General features: G+C 39.3%; 1 protein-coding gene across 2 annotated transcripts in view; it reads left to right on the forward strand.

Moving 5' to 3' along the window:
- The window catches only part of DGKQ (diacylglycerol kinase theta), a 79,652-nt gene that overhangs the window by 25,029 nt on the left and 36,116 nt on the right, over positions 1 to 18,507 (forward strand). For both annotated transcript variants that reach the window (XM_071732167.1, XM_071732168.1), the window contains exons 3-7: positions 6,099 to 6,198; positions 9,677 to 9,762; positions 10,461 to 10,586; positions 11,969 to 12,122; positions 16,455 to 16,523. In XM_071732167.1, coding sequence (XP_071588268.1) covers positions 6,099 to 6,198; positions 9,677 to 9,762; positions 10,461 to 10,586; positions 11,969 to 12,122; positions 16,455 to 16,523 — 535 coding nt within the window. The remainder of the gene's footprint in view (positions 1 to 6,098; positions 6,199 to 9,676; positions 9,763 to 10,460; positions 10,587 to 11,968; positions 12,123 to 16,454; positions 16,524 to 18,507) is intronic.

The following is an 18,507-nucleotide window of genomic DNA, read 5'->3' on the forward strand; positions in this document are numbered from 1 at the left end:
CTCTGCTCAGGCAAAAAGGTGCTGTCCTGAGTCCTTCAGTTGGCTTCTGGGCTCAGCTGTGTGCAGGTGGTTCAGTGCCTCACGACCTGTAAGTAGAGTAGAGGAAAAAGGGATACTCAGGCTAGGGTAAATCCTCTTAAGCCCCCATCTGGCAGTCTGTTCTGAATCGGACACATCATACTTGGCATATGCAACAGCAGCATCTTATTTTTCAGTAGCTGAAGGACAGACTTCTGTGCTGGGACACAACCTCCTATTCATTTACTTTGTATGCCTACCTCTGTTGCTTGGCTGAGAAGTCATGGGGATCCCCAATCAAGTGTGAGGCAAAGCTCATCAAGATTTGGTTACTGTTTCACTTGGAATAGTGAAATGTGTATTCCCTCTCATTCAGTTGTCAGGAAGGTCTGATGGGTTTATGTGTGACTGCCCATAAGAACTAGTTTTAGAGCAGTGTTGCTGCATGTGGCTCATAGACGTCTTAACAAATGGGAGAGAGGCAAACTGGGAAGAAGAATTTGATGTGGTTGGATATGGTGGGAGTTCTGGAGAGAATAGGAGGATAAATCAAAATCCTATATCGGAAAATCATTCTTTGGTGATTGTTGCAGTGTTGTAGCTTTCATGTCAACATGGGTTAAAAAATGCCTCAGTTAATTCTGGCTGAAATTTACAGCTTCTCCTGGCTGACAGTCATAAAAAACAGGGTGAAATACATTGTTTGTGAATAAGGTAGTTTATTATTGTTACATCTCATATTGAAATTACTCTTATTTGGCATGTCTCCATCAAAGGACATTTTTAAATTCTGCTCATCTTGTATTTTGATAGGGCTGTTGGTGGAGTTAGGGCTGTAACATGAACTCAGCTTCACAAAATATATGTGAAATATTTTTTCTCTTTTATATTAGATGTTATAAGAAAAAGTTTTGGAAACGTCTGTCTTCTTTGCCTTTTATACGTCTGTGATAAAGAGGCTTTGCTGCTCTGAGGACTTTTTTCATAGTGTCCTAACAACCCTTGAACTCCAAGCTGATCTTTTCAGTATGGCCTATTGTGACGGCACTTACAGTTTTAAACTGAAAGAGGGTAGATTTAGACTACATATAAAAAGTAATTTTTCACTATCTGGGTGGTGAAACACTGGAATAGGTTTCCCAGAGAGGTGATAGATAACCCATCCCTGGAAACATTCAAGGTCTCTCTGGATGGGGCTCCAAGCAACATAATTTAGTTGACCTACGCACTGCTCACTGTAGGAGGTTGGACTAGCTGACCTTTAAAGGTCTCTTCCAACCCAAACCATTCTATGATATTGTTTTTCACCTGGGCACTTGCTGGATAGCCTTGACCACCCTCATTAAAAATGTTTGTCCCCAAGTTCTTCAACACTTGACCCATACCTGTTTTTTCAGGAAGGCAGTTCCTTGGAGTGTAGCTGCCACATGGCATTATTTAGAATCCAAATAGGGTGAAAAAGTTCTTGCTGGTGATGTTGGCATTGCATCAAATTTTCATCCTTTTCCTCCCCAAAGTGATAGTGCCTTGGCTGGCACCCTCTAGTTCACAAGCTTAACAGAGTTTTTTATGTTCTATTGAAACTTGATGCAAGCTGCCTGGTAAGCTGTGAGCTGCCAGACAAACCTCATAGCTGTATCAACCACAGGTGTTATGGAGTGTGTTTGTTTCTTTTTATTCTTGATCTTTATCTTGATGAAAAGAGAGGGACATTTGTTCTGGTGATAAGCAAGAAGTGACTGTCTTTTGCATATCATTTTCTCTTTCCAGTATAAAAAGTGTTAGTTAATTGCAGTGGAAAGCTCTTATACAAGTCTCATTTTCTAGTTGAATTATAATATATTCTTGATTTGAAGTTGTAGGAATGCACTGGATACTCCCCATCACAAAGGTTCCTTGAGAGCATTATGTAAGGCCCAGCATCCTGTCACAGAGATCTGTAGGATGGAGGAAAAAGTGCCTGGATACAGTGAATCCTAGAATGGATGTTCTACGTAGATGTTACAAGTGGATGTGTGTGTTATGCCCTTGCATTGGCCCCAACTCACATTTTGATAACTGATTATTTAATTTTTTCATCTCTCCTGTCCTATGATATGTTGAGTCACCATTTAACTTTGCATTTTTATCTGATTTCAGAACCTCCATATGGAATCTGTGCTTAAAATTGCTTTTTAACACCAATTGGTAAATAGCGTGTTCAGTGTGTTTTGCAAAATCCTGCCAAGTGCAAGTCTCTCTGATGTGATCAGGAAAGAAATACAGGGGTAAAATAGGATTTAGACACAGGCCTAGGAAAAGTAGGTTGTTCTGTTTTAAGAGTGCCCAACACAGCAGCTGCCACTATGACATTGCATGTATTTGTATTTACCTTGAGCCTGGTAGTCTTTGGCTCAGGATTCAGGCTACAAACTTTATTTTGCCTGAGCTGGTAGAAAAGCAGCTGCAGTTGAGTGAGGAATAGCCCTTCCTGGAGCTGTGTTTTTACCCACTGAAACATCCAGAAGACCACAGACCAGCAAGGCTTGACCTGTCCTGGTTCTGTTGGTGAGCCAGTGGGTTTGGGTTTGAAGCTGGGCTTCTCATTGAGGAGATGCCACCTCAGTGGGAAAGCACTTAAATTCATGATCTGCTATTGGCCACATGCTTGATACCCTGTGGCATTTCAGAATGAAGGGTATGACTGAACAGAGCCAATCTTATCCTTTCTTTTTCTTCTAAGTGTAGATGTGACGAGCAGTTTGTTGCTCTTCTTTTCTGTATAATGTAGAGCTTCTGTGCACAGAATGCACTGGAGGGCTTAGAACCTAAGTTTTGTGTGTCTAAAGGATCAAATTTTATTGCAGGATGATATGAACTTTTGCAGAAATGTGTTATATTCGGTAATGCTCTGGATTTCTTAACAGATGGCAGGAAACAAAATAGGAGCTAGTAGTATCTTGCCATGTGTGCAAAGTCATTCTGCAGCTTATGCTGGAAGGTTACCACTATACTTTCTGTCAATGAGCTTCTGATCAATAGTACAAGGGCACTTAGATGTTGTTTAGTGGTATTAATAGCAGACATTTTCCATATTTTTCTGAGGCAATTGATTTAGTGGTTTGTATCAAGTAGTTTAAGTAGTACTGGCAAAGCTGTGTAAAATGCTTGTCAATTAACTTTCTGTAGGCCATCTCATATGTCTGTTCTTTGCTATATTTATCGTGGTTGGTATAAATTAAAGAGTAATATGGAACATTTCATATTCTGACATGCTGCCTCACTGGTGTTCCCAGTAAGTTTTGTTGGGGGTTTTTTGTTTTGTTTTGTTTTTTGCTTTGAACTTGATCAGCAATGAAAGAAATGCAGGTAGCTGCTCATGTAAGTGACGAGTTCATTATCTTGTACTTACTTACTTGCCTTTTCTCCCATCTTATTGCCATCCCATTTCCCACCAGTCTCTTCAGTGGTTTTATACCTGTTACTACTAAAGCGATTTACTACTAAAACAAACTTTCTTTTTTATTTGTTTGTTTGATGGGTTGGTTTGGGTTTTTTGTTGGTGTTTGGGTTTTTTTTAAGACAAATTTTCAGTCAGCGGCTTCTTTCCTTCTTTTTGGCAGTGACTTGAGAATTCAGAGGACTGTAATCAAAGTCTGTCTGAACAACCACAGGGAATGTTTCAAACATGGGAAGCTGAGGGCGTGGGGTGCTCTTTGCTGAGTGTCCAAAGCAGGTCATTCACTACTCCAGAGCTACAGAAGGTCTCCTCTGCATCTGGTCTCAAGGAAAATATTGCTACAGCTTGAAACCTGCAGACAGGCTAGGATTTGCAGAAAAGCTATCTGAAAAAAAAACAAAAAATGAAAAATAAAAAAACCACCAGGGCTTTTCAGGACTCCTTGCAATTGCTGTGTCTGTCTGGGGTTGTGCTCACAGAGCCTTTCTCATTAGCTCTTTCTACTCTTGAACTAATTGTGTAGGGTGAATTTTGAGCAAGTAGCCTTCTCTCTCAAAACTGGAATTGGAATTCTTTTATTTTTCAAGCAGCTGAAGCAAGAAAACAGCTCTGGTACTTTATCCCCAGAACAGCTGATCCAGATGACTGGCATATTACTGTAAGGGGAGGCTTGGTTTTTCCTTTCTGCTGAAGATGTTGCATGGAAGTGCAGGAGAAGTTGGTAGGCATTACAAGCACTGGACTTAATCTGAGATAGTGTGATTAAAGTTCCCTAGGTTCTCCAGTATTTTTTTTTTTTTTACCCAACGAAAAAAAAATCATTTTTTAATAAATGTGTTGTATGGCTAGAGTAGTCTATTTAAAAAAAAATAGCACAAGTCAACCAAGAACTTAATGTCAATTAGAGATGGAGGGGTGCAGATAATGAAATTTCTATTTGGGTTGATAGAAGTGGAAGACAGTTTGTATGGTTTGTATTTTTATTCAATACTTCTGTTAAAAGTAAAAATTTGAAACTTGTGGAGGTGGTGGTCTTCTGTACTGTATAATCTTAAAGAGATACAGATACAAAATCCTTTTGGTAGGCTGTCTGGCAGTCTGGTGTGGTGGGGAGCCTTGGATCTGGACAGGCAGAGACCAAGGGTTCGTCCAGACAGCGTTCTGTTGGGACAATGAACTGGTGACTCTGCTTGACCAAAAACTGCTCTGTGTGAGCTTGTTGACATTCCATAGCACAGGGATATTTTATAACTCTCTTCATCCTCCTTTATCCCCCAAAGATTAATTCTGCAGAGGACTGGGGGAACTGCATGCTTTGCAGTTTGAGTGTTAGTGATTTTTCTTGATTAAACTTTCAGCAGTGTTCCTTGTTCCTCATGTTATGTCTGGCAAAATTTCATCTTGTTTACTTCATTTCACATGCTCAAAGTTTGGGATTGTTGAGTGTGACTGTTCTGGCACATTCAGAGGAAGAAACACTGGTGGGAACCAGACCTTTATAACTGGAAACAACTTTCTGCATCATCAGGTTCAGTCTGCAAGTATGTGTGAGATGTGCTGCTAGTGGTTCCCAGGAAAACCCTAATATAAGGAGAAAAACTTAAATCCTGCTTATTAACTTTGGAGGATTGTTTACTAGTACATCTGTGAGGAGAAGCAGCTGTCTGACTTACTTCTAATGTGAATGTCAGTAAAGGTGTGCGTCTTGGAGGAAGAGTTATCTCTAGAACAAATATAAAGCTCAAGTATGTTTCTTATTCTTAATTTTTCATATTTTCTTCTATTGTTCTTTTGCTACTGTCACTTCCACTCTTTGTTATTAATCACAAAACAAGAAAAAAAATCTTTTTAGGACAAGTGAATAGCATAATAGGAATATATTTCTTAAGATTGTTGGTCCAGCTCTTGCCAGGAGGATATTGAAATGTATAGTTTTCGACCTCCCATCAACAAGAACCTCAGCATGCAGGACCTGGATCTCAGTACCACTTAAGTTTTGAAGCTTTGGGGAATTTGGGGAAGACCAGTGCCTTTGTCCCAGCTGGCTGGGCTGTTTTCAGAGTGGAGTTAAAGGCATGTGGATAATGCCAGACTGTGCCAGTACTGAGCTTTTAAAAGTCTCCTTGAGTGTGTCTTGAGGGTATTTCATGTACATGTATGACTGTGTCCCTGCTCATGGCAGGGGGGCTGGAACTAGATGGTCTTTAAGGTCTCCTCTAATCCAAACTGCTCTGTGATTCTGTATTACTCTTTTATTGTCCTTGGTTCAATGAAGAATACTAATGAGAGGAGCTGTGACTTCAGGTGGTAACACAGCACTGGACCCAGAGGAAACATCTGGATTCATGACACTTGAAAACATCAAGAAACCGATGAGCACTTAGAAGTATATAACTCACATATTAAAACCAAATAATTTAAAGAAGATTTTATTTTAATATAATTATTTAAAATAAAGTATTTCAAAAGTATTTTTAAGTTGGTTTTTTTTTAAAAGGATGATTTTCCTGTACATTTTTTCTTAAGCTTACTGAAGTTTGTTGCATATACTAATATGTCTTGCAGGCTAATACAGTTCCTGTGAATTGTATCTGGCACTTTGAAAGTTGTGACTGATGTCTCACATGTTTTTCATTGGCAGGTTCCAGTTGCACACTGTTTTGGGCCTCCAGGACATTACAAAAGGAAGTTTTGCACTGTGTGCAGGAAGTCATTGGATTCACCTGCTTTTCGATGTGAAGGTAACTTAACAGCCCTGCTCATATAGCCACCTCTGTGTTATCCAGTAAGGTACACTTTGTTTGCCTTGCATACTTTAAGAGTATGTGCACACACACACACACGTTTTTACTTAGTTTGAGATTTTTGATTGTTTATCGTCCATTTGTTCATCGTGGAAATGCTCCTTCAGTTTAAGGAACTGTAAATCAATATCCTTCAATAAATGACAAGCCCTGTCAAGCAAGTATGTATGCTTGTTCATTTTTCCTCAAATTACTGTGAGCAAGGCTGTGGTGTTAATGGTGTACAATGAGTACATTCCCAAGATGTGCAAAGAAGGAAAAGCTATTATTGCAAAAGAAAGATTTATCCTGTTGAGGTAATTTATTTCTGTTTCCAGTAGAAGCTTTTGATTCAGCAAATAACTAAGTATTCGTGTTTCTAAAACCTCCCCCTTTATACAAAAGAGTGGACTATACTGTTTCTGTGTTACTAGTCTCAGATATCTATGCTTGCAATGGGGATGAGGTGCCTTCAGTGGAAAGATATTTGAAAATGTTATTTGTCAAAATAGTACTGTTCTGAGTGTTCTATCATGGATTCTCTGAAAAAAGAAAAATTAAATTAAATCATCCCAAAAAGACAGAATTTTATATGAAATACATATTGGCCTGAACAAGCCCAGCTCCCTCAAACTATCTTTGTAGAAGAGGTTTTTCCAGTCTCCTGATCATTTGCATGGCCCTTTGCTGGACCTGCTCCATCAGGTCCATTTCTTTGTGTTGAGGGCTCCAGAGCTGGACACAGTAATCCAGGTGAGGTCTTACCAGAGCAAAGTGGCAGAATCACCTCTCATCATCTGCTGGTCAGGATTCTTTAGATGCAGCCCAGGATGCCATTCTGGGCTGCAAGCACACACTGTTGGCTCATGTCCAGCTTTTTATCCAGAAGCACCCTGAAGTCCTTTTCTGCAGGACTGCTTTCTAAAACCTTATCCCTAAGCCTGTACTGATACTGCAGGCTTTCAATATTTGGACTCCAGGTTCTGCTGACAATTACTAATTGATTTGGAGGGCTACTTTTACTGTAGAGTTGACTGGCAACAGTGAAGAGTTGGTGATGGTGAGATGATGGTGAAAGTTGCTCTCCCTTGTTTTCCTGGAAGGGCTTGAGACAAAGGGAATAACTCTTAAGTTATTCAGTGTTTTAGTACAATAGTTACTTTCTGAGCATGAACCAGGGGTAACAGTTTTTCTGGGGAGGAAGGCAGTACACATTTTAAGGGTTATTCTGCCAAGGTTTTGTATCTGAAATTGAACAACTTGTTTTTTTGGCAATTATGAAGGAATTCACAGCACATTTATGACTATAAATAGAACAGAAATGGAAAATGATTGATGTGAGGTAAAGAATTGTGTAGATTATGGGAGAGCTGATGAAGATGGAACATTTTTTTTGTAGGCCTTCTTATTTGTTTTGGTCTTCACCTACTAAAACTTAATCTCTTTTCTCAGTGGGTTAGACCTCTTAAGGGTTTAGCTCCTGTGACACTTCTGCCTGTCACATGCATTCCTTTTCTCCATTATTCTGAGTTCTGCTTGGTCTTAGAGGCAGCAAATGTGAGTTAAAACAAGGGAAAAAGCTCCCACTGTGTTCTTACAAAATCTAGTAAGGGCATTGTGAATATGGAGAACAGTGAGCAGAGGAGGGACCATGTTGCATCTCATGTAACAGTTCTTGATCTTAAATCAGGATGTGTGTTAGAGGGAGCTGCAGATGAATGTTTGTGGTCAACTTAATGTTGTTAAAAGAGGCTTGTTTTTGAGATGATGGTAGGTGATGGTCTCCTGTTGGAGTAAGGATTAGATTAAGACAGTGTTAGTGCTGATCACCTTGTCTAGAGCCTGATTTCAAAATAAGGTATTTGTTTTCTCTATAATTTAATACTGTTTTCAAGATCCTTTCAGATACTGTGGCTAACGTCCAGTTGCCACCTTCCAATCTTCAGGTTACGGTCTTCAGATTTTTATGAAGTGCTTGAAGCAATAACCTGTTTGAACAGAACAGAAAAAAATATTTGAAGAATTTGACACTTGCCTTTGATTTTCTCAACAAAAAGTTGCGTGCCTTCCCAGAGTACTTTACAGAATCATAGCATCGTTTGGGTTGGAAGAGACCTTAAAGATCACCAAGTTCCACCCCCCCTGGCATGGGCAGGGACACCTCCCATTAAACCAGGTTGCTCAAAGCCCCATCCAGCCTGGCCTTGAACAGTTCCAGGGATGCAGCATCCACAGCTTCCCTGGGCAGCTTGTGCCAGTGTCTCACCACCCTCACAGTAAAGAATTTCTTCCTAATGCCTAAAATTAAATGTACCCTCTTCCAGTTTAAAGCCTTTCGCTTTGTTCTATGACTACATGCCCTTGCAAAAAGTCTCTCTCTAGCTTACTTGTAATCCTCCTTCGGGAACTGGAAGGCCACTGTAAGGCATCTTCTCTTCTTTAGGCTGAATAACCCCACCTCTCTCAGCCTGCCTTCATAGAAGAGGTGCTCCAGCCCTCAGGTCATCTTCATGGCTCTCCTCTGGACTTGCTCCAGGAGCTCCATATTGTATGCATAAGTCTTCAAAAAGCAACTTAGGGAGGATCTTTTTCACCCATCTCTGTCTATGACAGAGAGAACTTTCCTCCATAGAGAACTTTCATAACTCTTGCAGAAATAAAACTAGGCATTGAGATCTTTGCTATGTATTGATATCTTAGTTGTATTTTTTTACTGACTGATTCTTTGCAGCATAGTATTTTAGCTGATTTTTGGGAGGCAGAATATCATTTTCTTTCACACCTGATACCTTGAGTCAGCTTTTAAATAACGGAGGTACTTTACTTACAACCATTTGCCTAAAACCTTATAGACTCCACTAAAACTTCTTCCACCTGCATGTGTGATGTATTTCGGAAGACAGCGCTAAGCTTACCTCATGAGGAGAGTGTGCTGAAAAAAAATTAGTATTTCCTTTTACTGACAATGAAGTGGTAATTCACAGTATGAAAACACCTTGGACAGATGTTTTCCGAGATTAACATAGGAGTTTGTTATGATGAGCTTATTTTGCACGTGCTTAAATCAAGGTAGACTTCAGGCATGGTTCTATGGCAGTTGACAGTTGTTCTGTGAAGCTCTAGGACAAAGCTCTAATAAGCTGATCAGTTGTTACAAATTCATCTTGCTGTATTGGAGGAAATATGGCAAGTGATTATGAGCAAATGTAGCTCAGGCTTTCCTTATACTTGCTGCATAGGTTTAAGACGGGAAATGGAGCAGTATTAGGACTGACTTTATTGTCTGTCTTTGCTGAATGGAGAAGAGTATGAAGGAAAAAAGTATGGTGTGAAAAGGTAGTGGAAGTCTATTGAAGGAATGAAGGGTGAGAGGGAGGAAATGCAAAAATCTTCAGTTTTCCAGCCTAAATAGGCTTCCTTGTTTTCATGCTTTCAGTTTGTGAGCTGCATGTGCATGCAGACTGTATCCTGTTTGCGTGCAGTGACTGCCGGCAGTGTCACCAGGATGGGCACCAGGACCAGGTAAATGTAGATGCCTCTGCATCAGAATGTGGTCATTAATTTTCTGCGTGAAGATACGGGCTAGAGGAGAAGGAGGATTTGTGGCCTTTTCTTTCACATGCTGCCAGTTATCAAAGTGCTTTTGTTCTTTACTAGCAGGCAAAGGAAATGTTTAGCTTCAGAATGTATCATAGGTAGTGAGTTGAACTTGAATTCTGACATACCCATGTGCTTACTGAAGCCGTGAAGAAAAGTCTGTACACTATATAGTGCTCTAATTAAAAAGAAAAACAAAATCAAGCATCTTACCTAAAAATGTGCACTGCAGAAGCTGGCAAGGAACTCCTATGTTGAGCTGTTGGCTGCATTGCATCCTTGGCAAACATTATCAAGTTCCGCAGGCTTCCTGCAGTCTGCCTGAGGCAACACTGCCCAGTTTCTCACTCTAAAATACAAGCATAATACTGACCTCTCAGGACTTTTTTCTTAAAAGAACACTGGTTTTGGTGGACTGTGAAGAAAAGCACTATGTGATAATTTTTTTGATAGTTTGATGAACTTTTGGTGAAATGTAAGATTGTTGTTCATATTTATAGTGAGAAAATACTTAACATCCTTGTCTGTTGCAGATTCCTCAGAATTATTTGAATTGTTGATTTTAGGTTGAAGATGCTTTGGTATCTGTTTATGGAATGCTAAGTTGTGATGTGTTTCCCCAGGATACTTACCACCACCACTGGAGGGAGGGAAACCTCTCCTCTAGCGCTCGTTGTGAAGTTTGCAAAAAAACCTGTGGCTCTTCAGAAGTGCTCTCTGGCATGCGATGTGAATGGTGTGGCATCCTGGTAGGTTGTGCTGTTGTGTATATCTGTGGGAACCATACATATATATGTATATATATGCACATGCTTATGTAAACATTTTATATAAATTTACCTTTGTGTACATAAAGTGTAATTTGTACACATTGGGTATACTTTACATGCATTTTATAAATAGACTTCTGTTATACACTTACTTATATAAAAGTATATCTATTTATGACTTAGTTAGAAAATATTCCCCTTCATTAGTCATTAAAATTAGCCATTCTCAAATCACAGTTAAACTTTATGTACATTCAATGGAATTAAAATTTAACAAGGACTAATCTTTATAGATTTCACACTTTGCCTGTGTGAAACTTGAGTGTCTTTCAAATCACATGAATTTTGCTAGGTCAAAGATTTACCATTCTACTATGCTTACTCTTCTTTAAGTGTAGAACAGTTCTTAACCTGTGTTCTTGAGGGTTTTTTGAGCTGTGTTTTGCCATTCACATGACACATGTTTAATTCCTGCGCCACAGCTTTTCATGCACTAATACACAGTCTGCTGTATAAAGAACTATTGGTCTATCCACTTAATGCTACCATTTACTAAAGTATGATTGAAGTGTAAAGTAGCACCAGGTGCTATGTAATATGTATGTAATAAATCATTAATTTGCCATTTAATGCAAGATGAGGCACTCTGTATAGTAATAATCTAAAGTAAAACTCTGAGGTTATTCAGTATTTCAGGTATGATTTGGATAATTTAATTTTTTAAAAATACGTGGGGTTTGAATTTTTAGTGTGATTCATAATCTATGAGGTGGGATGTCTTTGGGAACAGCCTAATAAGCGTGACATGCTGTATGAAGACACATACAAAGGTATGTACAGTGATAGCAGAGGATCTTGTGCAAGGATAAAAGCAAAACCTAGCCAGTCATGTTTTGGAATAAAACTCTAAATAGTGTTACCTCTGCATCAGCAAGTGACTACACTACAGCTGTGTAAGAGAAGATTGCTGTTTTCAAACTATTCATTATAATCTGCCTACCTTTCCCACCTACCCCAGTAAATATGTGTACAGAATGGAACATCCATGGAACATTGGTTTGAATCCAAAACTTTAAACTTTTCCACAGGTTATATGAAAATGTTTAGTTTTTCTTAGAGCAGTAGTAACAGTACTTAGAGTTTCTTCACTCTTAAGACTTCCAGTTACTGGTTGCACAAAAGCTGAATGGAACAAATGAAAATCAAGCATAAAAAATGAGTCATTCATTTCATGAAAGTGATTTACTAAGAGTCTAGATAGGTTCTAGCCTAAATTTTCAAATTCCGGTGCAATTTTTGTAGTAAATACATTTACTTTCTTTGTGTTTCAGTAAGTTCTTAATCAGAGCTTCTGTTTATAGGCTCATGCTGCTTGCTACATAATTGTCACACCAGAATGTACTTTTGGAAGATTAAGGAATATGATTCTTCCTCCAAGCTGTGTGCAGTTATTTTCTCGCAACTTCAGCAAACTGCATTGCTTCCGAATATCAGAAAATCTACAAACTGAAACAGGTAAAAATTTTCAAAGTTGAATGCAAGTAATTGATGGCCATGTTTAATTTAGTGCTTTAGTGCACTTAATCAGACGTTTTCTAATTTTTACTGAGTTTTGTGACAAAACTATTGCTTCACTATTTCTGTGACAGAGTATAGTTTTTTAAATGCAGAGCATGTGCAAAATGCTGAAATGTGTCTTTACTGGAGCAGGGCAATTTGGAAACTCTTTTAAATAGTAAGCATGCAGAAAGTGAAAATGTAAAATCAAAAGTTTGCATAGCAGATTAATGTTATCATTGTTACAAACACTTGCTGATATACACATTGGTTTTTATTTGGCATGTCATGTATACAGATACTTTTATTTGCCTCTTTGATTAAGCATCTGTCCTTTTAAGATTTCTGTCCTGAGAGGAAGTTGTGTATTTAGCAGGATAATGTTCTGCTGCCATCTAGAGTGTATGTTTGTTTAACAGCTCTTAGGAGAATGTTTTTAAGCCATGGAATCATTTTCCAATTTATATTTTTATGATTATTGTTGTTACTATTATTCTTTTAAAGCCTTTATTTTGATGCTTGGATACAATAGGAAAGCAATTAAAGTGATGCAAAATACGGTTTGTGAAAGTTAAATATTTGCAAATACAGTTTTCTCAACCTGACATTTTGCTCTAGAAATTTTGCTTTGAAGAGGCAGATTTGGTTTGGGTGAAGGCAGTTGGTTGCAAGCAGTGTTATTCCGTGCAGAAGCTATAGAAGGAGTCCTGCAGCTGCACAAACAACATAGCCCCAAGTCTACTTGACATGGGTACAATGAAGTGACCTATAAAAATGTGAAAGGAGAGAGGAGGCATTCTATTGCTTTTGTTGGTTGGCTTGGTTTTTTCCGGTGAGTTATTTTTCTTAATTGGCTCACTGGTGGACGAAAGTGAAGTACAGCACATACTTGAAAGTCATGGAGTTTTTAATGCTTCTGGTGTAAAAAAGACTAGAATTGAACAATCTGGATGAGCTTGGTTTTGCTGGAAGGCTAATTAGGAACCTAGATTCAGGTCTACTGTTAGTTATTCTAAAAGCATCCCAAAAGCTTATGTGAAGATAAACTTGTGCTTTTGTTAACAGAAGTTACTCTCAAACCTTCTAAATGGCTTCTTCAGGTATAACTTTTCTGATACTGTTTGTCTTTTGAACAGTGATGTGTTCTTTTAATATATCAGACTTACCCTTTTTCCTTTAATCTTTAAATCAGCTCCTAAGTAAAAATTGACCATGAGTGAAAGAATTCAAGGTTCTAGCTGCTGTATCTTCTAGTCTCTTCATTTATTATTTTGCGTGATGAAAGAACTGGTTTTCCATTCCAGAACTTAGACTACATGCTAAGTGTATGAATTTGTGTTACAGGAATTCGCTTTTTTCCAAAATAGTCATGTTTTGTGCATTCCTTTAATTAAAATGTATGACTTACGCTTTGAACTGAGGGAACACAGTGCAGGTCAGTCATTAGCTGGTGATCAGAAACAGATTTATGGGGAAGGGATAGTACTCATTAAATTAATTTGAACTGTTTCCAGTATTTCAATGTGATACAAAAGAAAAACAAAGAAAAATAATCACATCTGGACAGACAGAATGCCTTTTTATAGTGCTCAACTTCAAATACCCAAATAAAATATAGTAGCACCCTGAAAAGTATCTTCTCTAACACCAGCTTTTTTTTCTCCTGGTGTGTGAGAATCTCTGCTCCTTGGGCTCATTTGGGGATGCTCACACTTCGTCCTGTTGATGGTCCTAGGTATACCTCTGAACTTGCTGGCTGTCCCCAGTACTTGGAATCTTCCTTTTCATGGTCGGTGAGCCACGGCTGTGGCTCGGTGCACGTCACTGAGAACAGTATTTGCAGTGCAGTGCCTGCCTTGCAGTCTGTGGTGTGTAAGGTGTGATATTTCATGTATGTCTCCTGCTTGCACTGTTCACATCCTACTGATGCTGGAGTCTCTTTCTATTGCCTGCTGGAGATGAGCTGTCTGCAGCTTCCTGCCAACAGCAAGAAATACCACAGCTCCACAGGTCTTTTCTTCTGCCCAAATTCTTCCTTAAAGGCAGAGCTGGGAATTGCCCTCACATAGTTCTTGCATCGTTCTGCACTGAGGGAGCTCTGCTGTAGCTTCTTGTTACCCATGATAACAGAACAGAACTGCATCTTTTTCAAAAATCAACTAGCTCCTAGTATCTGCCAAAAGTTACCAAGGTGTGTCATGGTAGCTCCCTGACACGACACTCTTCAGGATGTTTTGGAAGTTCCTCTGATTAGGGAATAGCTTGTGACAGCTACTCTAGGAGTTGCCACCATCTTTCCAGGGGCAGTGTAACATCTGGATTGCAGCTATCATTAAAGATCACATGCACATTAGGAATGTTTCCAGGGAACAGGGTGCATTTCAGCTTTGTTGGAGGATAATCAACACTTCTGTCCTCACTTCAGTGGGATGGGTGTCATGCAGCATGCTCATTCAGAAGTTCTCATGCCACAGCATGTACAGAGGATGCCCCTCTGTTGTTACAGATGTTGAAGGGCATTGCTCAGGAGCCTGTGACAAGAGCAGTCTGTGCATGAGTGACCTGCTGCAGGCACAGTGCTTACCAAGATGATGGTTGGGAAGTCCCAGGTGACTTGTCCAAGACAGAGAATGGACACACTGTTGTTACCCTGCATTTGTTCCACATCAGCTTTGTCCACTGAGTAAATGCAAAGCTTCATGGCCAGTATTCAGTCAACATCTCTGTGCTGAAAGTGGCTTTTCAAAACTCTTGGCCTACCAGAGGAAGCAATGGTAGAGCAGTTACCTCATGTTCTTCCAGCTGAGTCCTGTCCTAGCATATTTGAAAAGATGTCATTGAACTTCATTAAAGTATTTCCAAGATGAGTTTCAGGTAGATTTTCTTACTGTCCAGACTGAGAGAGAAAAAGTAATAATATTAAGATACCAACTTCTTCCTATCTGAATGTAAAAAAGAAGATTGGAAGCAATCAGAAATTACTTCAGTTCTTATTGTTGTATTTACTTGCTCTTAATTTGATTTTGTCTGAAGTAAAATTCAAGAACACATCTAACTTCCATTTATTCCAGAGTGTTTCAAGACCATATTGTCTAAATTTCTCTCCAGTTTGAAACTGAATTTACTCTGGTTGTTAATTAGTTATAACAGAGAGAGAATTTCAGCCCTTCCTTTATATTCTAAAATGCTCAATGTTGGGTGTGTTTGTAGTCAGTTAAAGCACTACCCGAGTATTCAGGAACTTACCTGATCTCCATTTTCTGACTCCTGCTAAGTACCCTTTTTGACATACTGTGATTCTGATTCTTGTAAGGTTTTCCTGCATTAGTATTCTAACTTCCCCAGTAAATATTTTGATTTGAAGGTCTGTCATAACTGATTTTATTTTTTTTTCCTCTTTTTTTGTGCTTTGGTTTCCTTCTTTCTTCCTCAGCTGCAAGGCATAGCTTTTCATAGGTTTTATAAAAGTGTTGCCTGGATTCTATCTTTTGGGCACTGTGTCTGCAGCCCAGTGCAGACTGACTGGGTGTTTCCATGGGTGAGAGTCTGAACATGGTTACATGATCAGCACACTGGGCTGGCTTATACTACATACTATGGCTCTTAGAGAAGAAAACTTTGGATTTGCACCAGTCTTCCTGTGTGGACTGAGTGTCAGGAGTGAGAATGTAGTTAAAAGGCTAACTTTTCTGAAGGAAATGTAAATGTTAATAGGCTTTATTTTAATATTTTCTAAATCTTTTATGTGTGATTTTATGAACTGTGCTATTATCTGGCATGTTAGCTCCTAACTTTTAGTGACAGTAATGAGCTTCTGTCAGAGTCCTTTTACAGAATACTGTAATTTTTTTCTCTTTGTGCATCAGCAAATCTAATTTTAAGTTACGGAAATTATTTCTGTGATACCCATACTTCAGATTAGTTAGTGTGATTCCTGGGCTGATGTGTTGATTTAAAACTTACTGGAAACCACATACACTTTAGTCCTAGGCAAACATGGCAGCTTGATAAAAGGATGAAATGCAGTAGTTGGAATATTAAATCAAGTAGTAGAAGGCCTTGAGGTACGTGTTTGCTGTAGTTACATGACATTGCAAGTTTGGGCTTTTTATTGCTGCTTGTATAGTATGGATTATTACCTCAAAATAGGCAGAAGAAAAAAGTGTTCTTTTCTGACTGGATTCCTTTGTGCTAGCTTCTTTGATGGAAACTATCTTTAGGTGACAAACACTTCCCCTCCCCAGCTGAAATTAGCAAGAACCCTTTCTTAAAATGTTTCTGTTTTCACAGATGAAGATGATGACGTTGATGGGTTGACACTGGGATCAGCTAAAGATATCCAAATTTCAACAGATTCGAGTAAGTAGAATTGTAATAATTGGTGATCAGTTATCCATTCCAGTCCCTATTTGTATAATAACTTCCTTTGCCTTTTGAAAAAATACTAAATGGGTATTTTTGTAATGCTAGTTATCGATTTGAGGTCCAGAGTTTTGGTCCAACACTTTTATTCAGAGTCTTGCAAATGCCTGATCGCTATTTTTCACTGACAGATTGGCGTAAGTGACAATCTGTTCATTACCATGACGAAGTCCTCTCAACTTGAGGAAAGAAAGCATGATTTTAACTGGGGTGTTACTCAAAATGAACACATGGTTCCCACGCGTGCCAGTGAGTCCAGAATGATTTGCTAGTGCTCACACAGCAGCTGTGAGACATGGGTCACAGTGACCTGTGATCCTCCTTCAGTTGCTGTACTCAGGAACCCATATGGACACATGCATGCAGAAGAATGGAAAACACACCCACCAAGATAGTTAAAAATAGCGTTTGATGAGTAAATAGACAGGACAGACTGTACTGATCAAGTACAGGCACACCAACCAGCAAGCTCTTTGGATGTGACCAGCTTCTTTTATCTCCTTATCTCTCTATTTTCCCATACTTGTTCCTCCCCAAACCATCTGGATCCATCCCTTCCTCTGCCTTTCGGTCCTCTCTTGAACATCCCCCAACAGCTCTTGCACAAGCCCCATGCATCTCCCAGAGCACCACACCCTGAGTGACCTCCTTAGTTGGTGAGGTAACACACAGATTTTCTCTGGCCCATGAGGCTGATGCCTTTTACATCAGGGCAGGGCATGGCTTCTTCGATAACTCCTGTGACAAACTTATTGAAGTTCACCTGCTTGTTGTACTTCTGTGCCTCTGTGTGTGTTTGAAAGTCAAGACCTATCAAACAAAACATGACAGAGGCACAGTGGTAGTGTGCTGGACCTCCTTCACCTGTCTCTGCATAACACCAGCTGTTAGTCAAGAGGGAGCTGCTCGTTAGCATCTCTGTGTGTTGGAAGTGTGTTGGGTCAGTACATCTGGCAATCTTTTGGGGTGTTACTCAACTGATTGTTTCAATTGATTTATATTCCAGAGAATTACAGCTTTTAATTCCAGTTTTCCACATCTTACAGATGCATATTATTAAAGCCAGTGAAGGCAAGTCAGAGCAAATTGAATAATGTCGACTTGCAAATAAGTGGTTTTCTGTAGGAAAGAAGTCTGTAGATTATTGCTGGAAGAAAATTTGTACTAGTGGTCTGCATTCCCTTTTGTTTCTTTGCTGTTGCAGTAGGCTTGTTGAGGGAACACTGAGAAGATTTGGCTTAAATATGAGCTTAAATATGTAAAGCCAACCATGAAGTTTAGCTTACCAAGGCACTGACACCAAAAGCATAAAATGACCATAAAAACAACTCTACACTTTGTGAGCAGACAGAGGTAATGGATGTACAGAGCAGGCTTGGAAAAGGACTGTAAATTCTTGTGCCTGAGAACACAACCCAGCATCCAGGAACTTGCCTACACAGTGAACAAATAACTTGAGAAGAAATGAATGTCACCGGGATAGTCGGATAAATGTCATGTGGATGGTGTCATTAGCATAGTTACTAGCATTGCCTGGGGAAGGAGTTGAGCTCCAAAATCCATTTTCATATTAAAATAATTCTCGGTCATTTTTCTTTTGCTTCACTTTTCCCATTGTCTATATCTTCCTTCCTCTCTTTCCCTCAACCCTCTTTATCTGTCTCTTTTGACCACTGTTCTCACCTGGTGTTCTCACCAAGCTGTGTTTTATCTTCTTCTCCAGATTGTCTCTCCCATTTTTCTCTGTCCCCAACGCATGAGATTTGCTCCTCAGTGTTGCTGCCCCTTCAGCTTAATTCCCCTTGGTTTTCCTCTCCTGTTACTTGAATCCCTTCCCCCCTCATCCTTGATGGCTCATATTCTGTTTCGGGAGACACAAGAACCTCTTCTTAACTACTTCCGGAAAATGTAAACAGGTTTT

Source organism: Heliangelus exortis, chromosome Z, assembly GCF_036169615.1.
Source record: "Heliangelus exortis chromosome Z, bHelExo1.hap1, whole genome shotgun sequence".
NCBI lineage: Eukaryota > Metazoa > Chordata > Aves > Apodiformes > Trochilidae > Heliangelus > Heliangelus exortis.